This window comes from Gymnoscopelus microlampas (assembly GCF_963454915.1).
Source record: "Gymnoscopelus microlampas genome assembly, chromosome: 4".
Taxonomy (NCBI): Eukaryota; Metazoa; Chordata; class Actinopteri; order Myctophiformes; family Myctophidae; genus Gymnoscopelus; species Gymnoscopelus microlampas.
The window spans coordinates 25,387,674-25,403,643 of record NC_139941.1 but is presented as its reverse complement, the minus strand read 5'-3'; the positions used below and the strand labels follow the sequence as shown (position 1 = coordinate 25,403,643).

General features: G+C 40.1%; 2 protein-coding genes across 5 annotated transcripts in view; one reads left to right on the top strand and one right to left on the bottom strand.

The window, feature by feature from the left end:
• The window catches only part of aopep (aminopeptidase O (putative)), a gene marked incomplete at its 5' end in the record, with an annotated part of 111,666 nt that extends 105,134 nt beyond the window's left edge, over positions 1-6,532 (top strand). The window contains one exon of one of the 3 annotated variants that reach the window (XM_084055886.1): positions 6,030-6,532. In XM_084055886.1, coding sequence (XP_083912012.1) covers positions 6,030-6,242 — 213 coding nt within the window. In that variant the 3' untranslated portion in view covers positions 6,243-6,532. Of the gene's footprint in view, positions 1-5,338; positions 5,995-6,029 lie in introns of those variants that run through there. The other 2 variants (XM_084055884.1, XM_084055885.1) reach the window with 2 other exon arrangements.
• An 8,740-nt stretch (positions 6,533-15,272) lies between these two features.
• The window catches only part of fancc (FA complementation group C), a 38,897-nt gene continuing 38,199 nt past the window's right edge, over positions 15,273-15,970 (bottom strand). For both annotated transcript variants that reach the window (XM_084054864.1, XM_084054865.1), the window contains one exon: positions 15,273-15,938. In XM_084054864.1, the coding sequence (XP_083910990.1) occupies positions 15,753-15,938 (186 nt within the window). In that variant the 3' untranslated portion in view covers positions 15,273-15,752. The remainder of the gene's footprint in view (positions 15,939-15,970) is intronic.

The window sequence follows — 15,970 nt, the reverse complement described above, 5'->3', positions numbered from 1 at the left end:
AGTTTGGAAGATATTGTACTGTAGCTATTTTTGATCGCTTGACCAGTTGCTATAATTATCCTTTAGGCTTTGACTTATGGGACCAAACGTTGGATAAGGTCAGCCTAGACTAGATTCTGTCACTCTGCCCACCCAGCAGCAGACTGGCTGTCACACGACCCTGTGGCACTGAGCTTTCCTCTAAGTCAGTCACACCGTTCATCAGCTGAAGTTACCCAGCAGTAGTGGTGGAAAAAGTACTTTTTTTTTTACTTTACTCTGTTACAAGTAAAAGTTCGGTAATCAAAATTGACTTGAGTAAAAGTACAAAAGTATTGGCATCAAAATATACCAAATAATGGTATATAAAGTATAAGTACTCATTATGCAGAATTAGTCCGGGCGTTTCGGGCCATATTTTGATGGAATCGTGCACTTTACGATACAAGAATGAAATTTGGCACACAGTTAGGGCATGCCATAAGGAACATTTTTGGCTATAGGGCCATTGCAGATTTGTCCTGTGGTAACCATGGCAGCCATTTTCCAAAATGGCCTCCACCTGCCGTTATTTTACCAATAACTCAGGTTCTAGACCACCTAGGATCTTGATTCTGGTGACTAATCCTACATTTTCAAGGATGAGGAATACAGTGGTACTATTTCGATTTGTCCTGTGGTAACCATGGCAGCCATTTGTCAAAATGACCGCCACCTGCTGTCATTTTACCAATAACTCAGGTGCTAGACCACTTAGGATCTTGATTCTGGTGACTAATCCTACATTTTCAAGGATGAGGAATACAGTGGTACTATTTACAACATGCTAGTAACTACAGTACCTAACTACATATACTGTATCTGGCATTCAGTTAATAATTAAATACTAGTAAACCCATCAAAATATGTAATAATGTAGTACTGTACATGTTTTCAAACTGTCAAGAATGCAGTACTTCACTGTTTCTTTTATTAGTATTGCGTAATTATTTTCAACAAAGGCAGAGTACTCTCTGCCTTTCTAGCTGCACAGTCCACCACAGTAGCAAAGGGCAGTACACTGAAGTGCTGCCTTAACACATCTGCAGTGTCCACTGCATCCCTTTTTGCAACCACAGCGGAGGAGTTCCCGACAGGCCAGGCTCGCTTCTGGCAGTGTGGTCCAGTGCACTTCCCATCCACCTGTCAAAATTAGAATCAGCTTTATTGTCAGATCACAGGTTTACAAGTGTAAAGAAGTGGATTAAATTATTTGTATTCACCTCCTCTTCCACCCCCATTCACCTGGGGATGGGAGTTCAGGGGCTGCAACCATCGCCTGTCCCCAGCAGTGGCCAGCTTGGTAGGCTGTCCTCTTTGTATGTTGCATCAGTGCAGCTCGTGTTGGGGGGAGTCCATCAATTGTTCTGCCCTTCTGGGTGAATAGCTGCTTCCGTACCTGATTCACTGATGCCTGGCCGCTAGTGCGGTCACAGAGCAGTACCACAAATCGCTCAGAGGCTCCTTCCAGTCATCTATTTTGTCTGGGGTGGCACCTAAGGAACTGAAGGCACTTGTGACGTCACTATAGGTTTTCCAGGTCTCCCATGCCGTCTTCTTGCCTCTGCCTCCAAAAGATGACACTGTGTCACATCCAGTAAAGGCATGGAACATGGGTAAGGCTAAGCATCGATCTGGGCCTAATGCCCTTGCCATATCGAGCTGCTAAGTTACGGAAACCTCCTTCACAGCATCTTCTAGGTGTAATATGACGCGAGTATCAGCCTCCTCATGTACTGTTGTTAGTTAGGTAGTTACTAGCATGTTGTAAATAGTACCACTGTATTCCTCATCCTTGAAAATGTAGGATTAGTCACCAGAATCAAGATCGTAGGTGGTCTAGAACCTGAGTTATTGGTAAAATAACGGCAGGTGGCGACCATTTTGAAAAATGGCTGCCATGGTTACCACAGGACAAATCTGCGATGGCCCTATAGCCAAAAATGTTCCTTATGGCATGCCCTAGCTGTGTGCCAAATTTCATGCTTGTATCGTAAAGTGCACGATTTTTGCCCGAAACGCCCGGACTAAATGTCCCATTTCACAAGTTATCTTATGTGTAAAATGCATTTTAAAAATCTTTTGAGAATAGCAGATCTACAAGCTTATAGATCTGCTATTTTCAAATAACCAAAGTTGAAATGGGGCTAAAGTGATTAATGTATGTTTTGTAACAATATTCAAAATCTGTCTTTGAGATGTAGTGGAGTAGAAGCAGTAAAGTAAACATACCTCAAAATTGTACCTATTGTACTTGAGGAAATGTTCTTAGTTTCTTTCCACCACTGCCCAGCAGTCCCATCTACCTAACTACTACCCTAGTGTCCCTATTCTGTGTGTCATATTAGGCGAACATTGGCCATAAATAGTAGATCTACAAGCTCAGAACGTGTTGTAGTTGAACGTGCTTGTAGATCGGCCATTTCCGGCAAATATATTTGGTGTAACATGGTTAAAGAGACTCGGTGTGGTTCATCTTGGAGCAGGTATACAGTACCTTGTCCGATAAGTAGGGCTGTCACGATTATGACATTTTACTTGACGATTAATTGCCGCTCAAATAATTGCAATTAACGATTTCATTGCGTTTATGTGGTTGAACATTATGGAACATTATGACAAAAAAATCTTTTCTGTTTGGCTTTTAGGCTTTGAAAAAAAAGTGCACAGGGTAGATATGACAAATAACGTACATAATTTAATAAAAAATGTTCAACATGGAAATGATTATGACGATTATGACGAAAATGCAAAAAATAATTGTGTTTATCTCAAATAATTGCGATCATCTCAAATAATTCCGATTAACTAATTATCTAATAATTGTGACAGGCCTACCGATAAGCGATCATGGCAAACAGGTATTTAGAGACAGAGAGAAGACTTGGGGCTCGGCCTCCTGTGCCTACTGAGCTGATTATCAGTCCTACGAACCACTGGCTCAGTTCAGCAGGAACAGGAGTTCAGTCTACTCACCACCACCAGCGAAACCTACTGTACTCTCATCAGCACTGGCCCCAGCGGGCTGGTACAAGACCTCAACTCATCTGCAATGTGTGCCATGTATTACACGAGTTGCCCGTAACACATTAAGACCGGGAACGCATCTGTGTCATTTGTGATTACTTTGGCTATTCAAAAATAGCAGATATACAAGCTCATAGCGCGGCACCGAGTGCCGCGCTACAAGCTTGTAGATCTGCTATTTTTGAAAAATCGTGAAAATGTGTGCAAATCTTTGAATATATATATTTTTTAAGCGAACATGTGTAACTGAAATCTTTTGCTTCTGGGGGTCCCTGGAACAAAATATTTTGAGATGGGGGTTCCGTGGCCAATTACATATCATTTTGGGAGTCCTTGACATGAAAAGGTTTGAGATATCGATTAATCGAATTAATCGATTAAGAAATTATCCGATTAAATCAAACAATTAACAATTAATTGAAAAAATAAAATAAAAAATACGTTTTTTTTTTTTTTTTTTTTTTAATGTTCAGAACCCAATATATGATGATTTGAAGATTTTCTGCTCCATTCACTTCTTGTTTAACTTAAAGGCTGTATCTCGGCTCCTAAGCACTTTTTTTGGGATTTTTTTTAAAATCTGAAATTAAGATTCTCAGATTTAAAAAAAACGCTGCTTATCAGTTAACCGGTTAATCGGTTGATAAGGTTATCAATTATCAATTAATGAATTGATCGATAATTTGCATCCCTAGTTTGAGAGCCACTGATATAGCAACATAGGTTTTTTCAAAAAACTTTTTAGAAGATTTAGAAGACATTTTGTAGAATCGACCTCAGGTCTTAATGGGCTAAGAAGACCCGAGGCCGATCCTACAAATGCCCTCTAAACCAGTAGTTCTTCCAAAAGTTTTTTTTTTTTTTAAATAGCAGACGTACAAGATCGCAGCGTGGCACAAAGTGACGCACTGTGAGCTTGTACATCTGCTATTTTTGAATAGCCAAGACAAAAATCTAATAATGACAGAGCTGCTTTCCCGGTTTTAATGGGTTAATCTGGACATTAGTCAAGGAATCTTTTTTAATCCATGGTATCCCAGGATGCGCGAGTGCAAATTGGCCTTTAATGGACACTAGACCTCAAGTGGCCAATTTACGTGATTAAATTCCTTTTGCAGGAATATGAAGATTCAGTACACTGCTAGATAAGTGGGTACTCCTGTGATTATTAGTCAACTCGGAATATCATTAGTCAAGTACAGTTTTACTACCGTAGTTAACTGCACATCCATTTTTCCCTCTGGCTCTGGAACAGCTGTGCGATATAATCAAAACCTGGTCCTTTGTCTTTCATAGATACACAATTAGATTTGGATGATACAGTATATCAGAGTACACTGTATCGTCACACTGGTACATACATGCAGTATCTACACCAAATCCACAGAGCAATGAACACACTGTGTATTAAAAAACAAGTACAAAATATTCCTTTTTAAAGAAAATGTGTTAATGAATTCTTCATCCACTCTACTATTAATGTCTTTCACGCTTTCTTTGTTGCCCAGGAATATTTTCAGAAGCTGTTTCTTCTCCATTCGTGTCCACACCGGTTCTTCACAATCACTATCAAGCTAAAGGCTACCTATTCTTACTCCTTTGAAAAGGACTCAGTTTTTAAGACCTGAGGCAGATTCTACAAATGGCTTCTAAATCAGTAGTTCTCAAACTTTTTCGCACCAAGGACCCTCAAAATGATAATGTATTTTGGCCGCGGACTTCCGATCTGAAAATGTTTTGTACTAGGGACCCCCAGAAGTGAAGATTTGTGTTAAAAAAAATGAATGCACATTTTTTCAAACACCATTCTCTTTCATGCATTCACTTTGTCACAGGGGATGGTGTGTTTAATTGTAACTAGACATGTAACCTTGTATCACATACATTTATTTTCAAAGAGAAAACCATCAGACCCTGGAATTTAACTTGTGTATTTGTGTGAACTTTTCCAACAACAATACCCCTGTGCTACATGAGCACTTGAGTGAGATTTTGTTTGTGTTAAATATTCTTACCAACACATCGTATGCCATTAAGGGTCAAGACCACTTTGGTAGAGGTTTGGGTTGTGTATTTACCTTGCCATGATGTAACTCCAAATGTGGACAAGAAATACAAAAGAATTGCTCTAAACTCCTCATTGACTTACAGTACATTATACGGTGAAAGAGCTCTCAAAGTCACTCTTTTAGCACGTAAACAAAGTTGATTCAGACAATATAGAACATCACCAAACCCAGTACTGTTTGTTTTTTTAATAAAAATGTTAACTTCCTGTTGATTTCCTTATTAGGAAGAAAACCCGGACTGCAGATCCGGATCCGATCTTCAAATAGTAAAATCAACAGGAAGTTGACATAAATTTTTTTAAAAAACAGTACTGGGTTTGGTGATGTTCTATATTGTCTGAATCAACTTTGTTTGTGGTCGTTTATGGGCTAAAAGCCGTTTCACTGTACAATGTAAGTCAATGAGGAGCATATTCTAATGAATGGAGCAATTATTTTTGGGAGTTACATCATGGCAAGGTAACTACACAACCCAAGGCTCTACCAAAGTGGTCTTGCCCTTTAAGGCTTGAGAACTGTTGTACTCAGGCAACATAAATTGTCACTAACTGATGAAATCAGGGAAGTTGGAAAGTTTGTGACGTTTGAAAAAGAAAAAGATAGAGAAAAAATAACCTGGTGTCTCTATTTTGGCCATATATATATTTTTTTAAAGTTCAAAACTAGCAGATCTACAAGCTCACAATACATTGCGATAGGACACGTTGAGAGCTTGCAGATTGGCTATTTTTGATCAATTTTAACTTAACTTCTCTGTGCTAAGAAGCCACTCAAACAGGACAGGGATTGTTTGGTTGTTTAGTTTGTTTACTGCTGTACACCTTTATGTATTATTATGTATTACTTTATATATTATTTACTTGTATGTATGTATGTATTAAGAAATTAAATGAAGACTTTGACTTGTTTTCACAGGCAGCCGTTGAAGAGGGCAACAGTAATATGTGGATGAACACACCAGCCATTACCTCCACTTTGAAGCCCCCCTTGGTCACCCAATGCATATTTCAATGTTGTCAACTTTTCCTGAGGAGATATAGCGCTGTAAGCTTGTGTGAATCACCTGAGCTGGAAAATACTTTGAGGGCACGCACCTCTGCTGTGTTTCAACTTCAAACAACTTCATAAATCCCACTAGGGGCAATGCATTTACTGTGTTCATAGTTACTTGCTTTCTCCTTGGTATCCTTTCTATGTATTCTAATTCTATGTTCTATTCTTATGTCATGACAGCGTATCACTGGGAATCTCAGTATGATCTTTAGAGTTACAGTATGTGGTGTACAATGATAATCCAGCAACTAAACTCTGATTTACTTTTTTTTTTTTACGTTTTTCAATGTTTTAAAGTAAATGTAAAACATCCTGCAAATAAAGCTAAGTTTCATTTAAATAAAATAATTTTACTTATGATCTGTGATTGTGTGTATGGTCAAAATGTATCGGCATCATTGTCACACAGAAGAGAAATCAGGAGCACAACCTATAGACAATATACAAACTCAACCTGGAAGTGGAAGTTTCAAAGTTTTTTTTTAGGTTTCTTTGTTTTATGATTCCAGGTTGCCATTATAAGAATCTACATTGCATCTTTGCATTAAATTGGTATCTATCCCTTCTAATACATGACCACTGGAGATTAAATAACTAAACAGATGAGAACATTGTATAAGAGGTCTTTAGGCTGCAGGGGACAGGATGACATCAACAACGTTCTTGTTCCCACTGTTCACTGTCACCTGAGTGGTGGTGATGGCATAAAGTCTGATTTAGTTGTGAGACATGCCGCGCAACCAAGTATGACTCAGCCAGGTATAAGTCAGTGCAGTGTCTGCAATATGAATATAACCTCCCCTGCTAAAAAAAAACAATAGGGAATCCGCACGCATGCGCAACGGTAGGGGTTAGGTTGGTAGGTGCGGTAGGTCTCTTTCAGATCCATTATAACTATGCTCAGAGCATGGGCTCCGGTGTTGCCAGATCATGTGCGTGAAACAAGCGCCGGTGTTGCCACATCCATGAAACAAGCGGACCATGAATATTTAGGTGCCTCCATAACCCTTGCAGAGCGTCAGGTCCGGGGACCCCCGCGAAGACTTAAAGGGCAAGACCACTTTGGTAGAGGTTTGGGTTGTGTAGTTACCTTGCCATGATGTAACTCCAAAGGTGGGCAAGAAATCAAAAATAATTGCTCCATTGATTAGAAATTGACAATTCAAAATATGCTCCTCATTGACTTACATTGTACGGTAAAACTGCTCTCAAAGTCACTCTTTTAGGACAAAAACGAACGCAAACAAAGTTGATTCAGACAATATAGAACATCACCAAACCCAGTACTGTTTTCTTTTAAATAAAAATGTCAACTTCCTGTTGATTTTGCCATTTTTAATAAGTAGAAAACCCGGACTGGATCGGCGGATCCGGATCCAGATCTTCAAATAGTAAAATCAACAGGAAGTTGACATTTTTATTAAAAAAACAAACAGTACTGGGTTTGGTGATGCTCTATATTGTCTGAATCAGCTATGTTTGGGTTAATTTAGGTGCTAAAAGAGTGACTTTGAGAGCTGTTTTACCGTACAAATGTAAGTCAATGAGGAGCATATTTTGAATAATCAATTTCTAATCAATGGAGCAATTATTTTTGATTTTTTGCCCACCTTTGGAGTTACATCATGGCAAGGTAACTACACAACCCAAACCTTTACCAAAGTGGTCTTACCCTTTAAGGTAGAGCAGTAATTCTACACAGAGCTAATGTGACACCAACTCATAACCCCTGTCTCATCAAAGTAAATTTTAAATACATTGTTGGTTAGTAATGGATAAATGTTTCTTCGTTTCTTCAACATTTAACACACAATTTGACATACATTGTGGGTGGTTGGTAATGAATATGGTATTGAATATATTGGAAGGGGTCCTTGGGGCCAAAAAGGACTGTTGCTGTACAGCACATAACACAAAATCTGTTAATACTTTGACTATATACTCATGAAATCAGGGATCTCCATACATGGGAATAAAAGGGACAAGGACTGACAGACACACAGATCTCCATTTACGGTATGGCCATATCTGTCACATCAGCAGTGGGCACTCTAGAGCAGGGGTCTTCAACGTTTTCAGCCCAAGTATACAATTGTGTTTCAGATAAAAAAAATATTTCTTTTTACTTAGTCTGCTCTTTTTTCCCTCTACACCTAGCCTCTTTGCCAAAAATAGCCGATCTACAAGCTCTCAACGCCTCGCAGTGTAGATCTGCTATTTTCGGCTAATGTTCCCCTCAGAAAAGGAATAGGGTTCAAGTGGTTAATGTAAAAAAAACTAAATCCTATCATGGACCCCCTGTTGAAGACCCCTGTTCTAGACTACTGCTGGTTCACAATTCAGAACAGCTATCCAGCTATAACGTTTAATACAAGTAAAAGCAGTTAATGAATAAGTGGAGTAGCTACAAATTGCCAGAACCCTCAGATTTGAAACCCCTGAGTTATCATTTGAGCCACACTAACATAGGAGATGCGAACAGGAATGTAATACTTAACTCACTTTTCACAAATTAGATGGAAAGTGAAAAATGTTCTTCTGGAGTTTTGAACCCAGGATATTCAGATTCTGAACCCCTGATTTATCATTTAAGCCATGGTTTGTACTCCTGACTCATGTGCCATGCTAGCAGGCAACATGCAATTGAGACTGTAATAATTAACTAAGAATGTGATACTTAACCCATCTTTTAGAATGTAGATGGAGAGTGAAAACGTTTTTTTAGGAGTTTTGAACCTTTAACCAACGGTTCATAAATCACTGATTTATCTCACATTCTAGCTGGCATGGAAGATGCAGTAAAAAATGTATTACTTCACCCACCTTTGAGAATTTAGACGGAGGGTGATTTTTTTTCTTCTGGAGTTTTGGCCCTTAAACTTTCTGTTTATAAACCCCTGATTTAATGTTTGGGCTGTTTGCTCTCAATGAAAGAGTAAATCTGGGTGCAGAGAAAAATGTTCCAACAGATGTTTTTTAACAATAACTGTTGTGTTTTCTTGTTGTGTTCCTTGTTTCTTAGTTATACTTGGTGTTTTACAATACAGTTGTGTTTCTTTACATATTTTAGAAATATATCTTCTTAGTTCTAGTTTTAATTTACACTTGTGTACCTTTTGTTTTGTAGTGATGTCTGAGTGTTTCCTGTTTGCTGCTACCTGTCTTGTCTCACCATGTCATTTGCAAATGTTGTTCACCTGTGTCTTGTTTAGCCCTAGCCAATCGTGTGTTGATTGTCCATAGATAAGCACCTGTGTCTCCAATGTGTTTCTGTTTGCCCTTCACTGCCAGTCTGTTTGTTGTATGTAGTTGCCTGTGAGTATCTTAGTGTTTGATCTAGTCTCCTTGATTCGGTGTATGTAGGCTTTCTTCTTGTGCTTTTACAAGTGAAACTTGCAAGTGCCCTCCTAGTCCTTCACGTGCTCCTTGTGTTCCCTGGTTTTTGTCATAATAAAAACAAGAAAACTCCTTGTATCTGAACTAGTCTGCCTTGGTCTTTCTGTCCTGCACTCCCTCCTGACTCGCATAGTGACAGCAGTCTTCATTACTTTTGGAGTCTCTCATTCTCCCCTCACATTTTGGCTTGATTGTCTTTTGGTTTGCATCCATCATCCAACTCCTTACTTCTAAGACATTTTAATTTCAATGACCCCCATATCTCTGAGTGTACAAATGGACCATTAGGGGTCCATTTGGTTCCATTTTGTACACTCTCGGGAGTTACAGAAATGTAAGGGGACATTCGGAACCCCCTCAAGAAACCATGAGGGTCCCCTGGACCCCACTTTGAAAACCACTGCTTTGCACACATCCACTACAGATTCTGCAGACTAACTCACTCATAAACAATTAGTTAATTAGCCTTTGTCTTTATATTCATAATCAATTCTGTGTTTAAGTGTATTGCTCTTATTTTGTTTGAACTCTGAGCCAGGTTCACACTCTTGATTAAAACTGCTAGTTTTGGTCTTCTGAAATTGATAAATGACTTTAAGATATGACAATAACAAATATGTGTTTTGATAACATTAAACATCCCTCTGTTTGTTCTCCAACCATCTGTTGCATGTTTTTTTTTTTCAACAGATGTTTTTTAACAATAACCTAAAACTCAAAAAAGTTGTGTCATAATGAACCCTGATCATCAGTGAATCTAGTAGATTCAGTCATTCTGTCAGGGGGAGAGGTGTTTGCTGTAGACTTTCAACTTTTCACCTGCCACCTCTCCCTTAAACTTCAAATATTACCTCGAGTTTCTAATTAGTGTGAAAAGCCTGGTGGCGCAAGAGAAAAGGAGAGGCCTCGCAGGTGGAAGGTTGGGGGTTTGAATCTTGGTCATGGTAAATCTCTATCTTTGCTCTTTTTAAGGCGAGGAGCGTGGAATCAGCCCGCCTCCCTCCTCACGCCCTCTTTTAGCTCTGGTAGGAGGGGGAGGAGCATGGGTAAAGCCCACCTCCAGTGGGAGGAGCTTAATACATTTACATAATAAGCAAAGCAATTTGTGTTGTATGTCATTGACATAATTAGTATTGTCGCTGACTTATTTGTTATTTTTTTGACCACTGTTTTATGTGTTTTTTTTTTAGGCACTTTGAAGTTTTGTATTGATTGTTGTTTTGGTTGTTTGAGATATTTTGTATTAGTTGTTTGAGTGGTCTTTTGTATTAGGTGAGCTTTGAACCCTGAACCTTTGGTTTATAAACCGCTGATTCATCTATTGAGCCACGCTGGCATAGAAGATGCAATTGGGAATGTAATACTTAACTCACCTTTCACAATTTTGATGGAAAGTGAAAAATGCTCTTTGAGAGCTTCGAACCCAGAACCCTCGGATTTGAAACCCCCGAGTTATCATTTGAGCCATGCTAACATGGAAGAAGCAATCGGGAATGTAATAGTTAAATCACCTTTCAAAATTTCACAAAAAAAAAAATGTTCCCCCAAAAACCTGTTAGGAGTACGTTTCAGGCAATTTAAAGTTGATTGGTAGTGACTTTTTTTTTGGTCCCTAACATTCATCGAGCTCTGGACTTAGGCAGAGCTGCAAAGGGAAGCATCACTAAGGATATCAGTCAATTTATCCATCGCTAAGGATATCCGTCAATTTATCCGTTGCCCCAAGTTACCGGGGACACTTGACTCGAGTGGGAATCGAACCCACTCAAGTCAAGTCAAGTCATGTCATTGGACAGACGCTCTACCAGTTGAGCTATGCTGTTGGCTGAGAGTTACAGGTTTCCTGGTGGTTTTAACTTGTTTTTCTAGAAGTTAGTCTGCAAAGGGAAGCATCACTAAGGATATCAGTCAATTTATCCGTTGCCCCAAGTTACCGGGGACACTTGACTCGAGTGGGAATCGAACCCACTCAAGTCAAGCCAAGTCATGTTATTGGACAGACGCTCGACCAGTTGAGCTATGCTGTTGGCTGAGAGTTACAGGTTTCCTGGTGGTTTTAACTTGTTTTTCTAGAAGTTAGTCTGCAAAGGGAAGCATCACTAAGGATATCAGTCAATTTATCCGTTGCCCCAAGTTACCGGGGACACTTGACTCGAGTGGGAATCGAACCCACTCAAGTCAAGCCAAGTCATGTTATTGGACAGACGCTCGACCAGTTGAGCTATGCTGTTGGCTGAGAGTTACAGGTTTCCTGGTGGTTTTAACTTGTTTTTCTAGAAGTTAGTCTGCAAAGGGAAGCATCACTAAGGATATCAGTCAATTTATCCGTTGCCCCAAGTTACCGGGGACACTTGACTCGAGTGGGAATCGAACCCACTCAAGTCAAGTCAAGTCATGTCATTGGACAGACGCTCTACCAGTTGAGCTATGCTGTTGGCTGAGAGTTACAGGTTTCCTGGTGGTTTTAACTTGTTTTTCTAGAAGTTAGTCTGCAAAGGGAAGCATCACTAAGGATATCAGTCAATTTATCCGTTGCCCCAAGTTACCGGGGACACTTGACTCGAGTGGGAATCGAACCCACTCAAGTCAAGTCAAACGTACTCCTAACAGGTTTTTGGGGGGACGATTTTGGCCTCCACACTTAGTGATTTTTTCGGATTTAACTTTCGTTTCGGTAGTGCCAAACTTTCGTTTCGGTAGTGACCCAATGGTGAAAAAAGAAAATTTACTAAGTCCAGAGCTTGATGAATGTTAGGGACCAAAAAAAGTGTCACTACAAACTGGGTTGAAAGCTCCCAAAGAGCATCTAAATTGTGAAAGGTGAGTTAACTATTACATTCCCGATTGCTTCTTCCATGTTAGCATGGCTCAAATGATAACTCGGGGGTTTCAAATCCGAGGGTTCTGGGTTCGAAGCTCCCAAAGAGCATTTTTCACTTTCCATCTAAATTGTGAAAGGTGAGTTAAACTATTACATTCCCGATTGCTTCTTCCATGTTAGCATGGCTCAAATGATAACTCGGGGGTTTCAAATCCGAGGGTTCTGGGTTCGAAGCTCCCAAAGAGCATTTTTCACTTTCCATCTAAATTGTGAAAGGTGAGTTAAGTATTACATTCCCAATTGCATCTTCTATGCCAGCGTGGCTCAATAGATGAATCAGCGGTTTATAAACCAAAGGTTCAGGGTTCAAAGCTCACCTAATACAAAAGACCACTCAAACAACTAATACAAAATATCTCAAACAACCAAAACAACAATCAATACAAAACTTCAAAGTGCCTCAAAAAATAAAAATAAAACAGTGGTCAAAAAAACAACAAATAAGTCAGCTACAATACTAATAATGTCAATGACACACAACACAAATTGCTTTGCTTATTATGTAAATGTATTAAGCTCCTCCCACTGGAGGTGGGCTTTACCCATGCTCCTCCCCCTCCTACCGGAGCTAAAAGAGGGCGTGAGGAGGGAGGCGGGCTGATTCCACGCTCCTCGCCTTAAAAAGAGCAAAGATAGAGATTTACCATGACCAAGATTCAAACCCCCAACCTTCCACCTGCGAGGCCTCTCCTTTTCTCTTGCGCCACCAGGCTTTTCACACTAATTAAAAACTCGAGGTAATATTTGAAGTTTAAGGGAGAGGTGGCAGGTGAAAAGTTGACAGTCTACAGCAAACACCTCTCCCCCTGACAGAATGACTGAATCTACTAGATTCACTGATGATCAGGGTTCATTATGACACAACTTTTTTGAGTTTTAGGATATTGTTAAAAAACATCTGTTGAAAAAAAAAAACATGCAACAGATGGTTGGAGAACAAACAGAGGGATGTTAAATGTTATCAAAACACATATTTGTTATTGTCATATCTTAAAGTCATTTATCAATTTCAGAAGACCAAAACTAGCAGTTTTAATCAAGAGTGTGAACCTGGCTCAGAGTTCAAACAAAATAAGAGCAATACACTTAAACACAGAATTGATTATGAATATAAAGACAAAGGCTAATTAACTAATTGTTTATGAGTGAGTTAGTCTGCAGAATCTGTAGTGGATGTGTGTAAAGCAGTGGTTTTCAAAGTGGGGTCCAGGGGACCCTCATGGTTTCTTGAGGGGGTTCCGAATGTCCCCTTACATTTCTGTAACTCCCGAGAGTGTACAAAATGGAACCAAATGGACCCCTAATGGTCCATTTGTACACTCAGAGATATGGGGGTCATTGAAATTAAAATGTCTTAGAAGTAAGGAGTTGGATGATGGATGCAAACCAAAAGACAATCAAGCCAAAATGTGAGGGGAGAATGAGAGACTCCAAAAGTAATGAAGACTGCTGTCACTATGCGAGTCAGGAGGGAGTGCAGGACAGAAAGACCAAGGCAGACTAGTTCAGATACAAGGAGTTTTCTTGTTTTTATTATGACAAAAACCAGGGAACACAAGGAGCACGTGAAGGACTAGGAGGGCACTTGCAAGTTTCACTTGTAAAAGCACAAGAAGAAAGCCTACATACACCGAATCAAGGAGACTAGATCAAACACTAAGATACTCACAGGCAACTACATACAACAAACAGACTGGCAGTGAAGGGCAAACAGAAACACATTGGAGACACAGGTGCTTATCTATGGACAATCAACACACGATTGGCTAGGGCTAAACAAGACACAGGTGAACAACATTTGCAAATGACATGGTGAGACAAGACAGGTAGCAGCAAACAGGAAACACTCAGACATCACTACAAAACAAAAGGTACACAAGTGTAAATTAAAACTAGAACTAAGAAGATATATTTCGCCCCCACCTGCGTCTGATTGGCCTACTGAACGCCCCCTTCTGTGACGCACACGGAAATTTCCAGCTGCCCCCCAGAAGCGGAAGTGCGTCCGCCATACATACACTTCAGAGCCAAACGAGGCGTCTACCTTTATATGTCTATGATCTGACCAGTTTCATTGGATTTCATTGGATCAAATCGACAGGAAGTGGAAAACACATAGCCTAGGAAACAGGTAAATATGGAATAAACCAGGCTGTACGGACCAGACTTTGTCAAAACTGGATTTGACTTAAATCCAGGCTTATTTAATTCTCCTTTCGTGTAATAGGCCCCTGGATCCTTTTCAAGCACACTATCCAAAACACCACATCACTATTAAATGTCCTTTTACTATAAATGTCCCTGTCAGTACAGTTCTCAGATAGTCCATACTCACTCAGAAACTTGTTGAAATGTCTCACACACTCCTCCAGGCTAGCGTGTTAGCTGACTAGCCAAGGAGTAATATAAAATTAAAATTGTGAAAAGTTTGGGGTGGAAGTTCTTCTTTGACCTCCCCGGAGGGTCCTTGCAAAGTTTCATGATGATCGGTCCAGCGGTGCCAGAGATTAGCTGCTCACAGACAGACGGACAGACGGATGGACAGACACAGTCTCCGGCCTGGCGGAGACAACAATGAACAAACCCCTCGTCTCTGCTGTGGTGAACAGGAACTTTACCCCTGACCGCAAAACTATGAATTTAATCAAAAATGTAATAATTTCTTCCGTATGACATTCTTGTCCAGCCAATTTGATGAGAATTCACACATTGCTTCTTGAAACACTTTGTTCACAACAAGACGAGGAAAAAACACAATCTCCCCGGCAAAGGTAGTGTGGGAAGATGCCAATAATCATGTTTTTCATTTTGAAAGCAGTGACGTCAAGTTTCATTATGCAGCGTTGATCACATTTTATTCGGTATTGTTGGTCTTTTTCATAAACAATAAATGAACAGTAACATTGTTGCGGCCTTTCTTTTTCCCTCCCCTCCCAGGTGGAATGTCTGCCAGGCGGTGTGTGTAGCGTGAAGAATGTGTGCTGTGAGACAATTATATGAGTGGGAGGGTCTTGACACATTTTATGAGCTGCTGGCTCCCTGCAGTATGATCTGTCATTGCTGAGGTGTCCTTACGGGCCCAGTAGTTGTGTTTGTGTGCGTATAATTGTTAGCCTTTCCACATAATCGGTGTCCTCACTCTGATGTTATGACACACTCTTCAGATTCCTGTCATTGAAGTACTGCATGTCTACAAGAGTGTGGTGAATCATGTCTACTTGTTATTCTGAATACGCGCCCCATAAACCCCTTAGCCAAGACTCCACTGGTGTGTGCGAGTACATTTGGTGCTCTCGGTAGTGCTCCCTCTACAAGTGTGTGTGCGTTGGATTCTCAGCAGAAGTCTGTGTGTGTGTGAGCATCTCCTGAAGAGCCTTGATCCTGAATTGAATGCTGTTAGCTTCTGTGGATAAGCAGCCTCGTCCGTTTAGTCTGAACTCCATCGAGCTGAGAACACACACAGCTTCATCGACCACGCTAGACTGCTCCACCACCTGGAGTGATACACACACACACACACACAGTA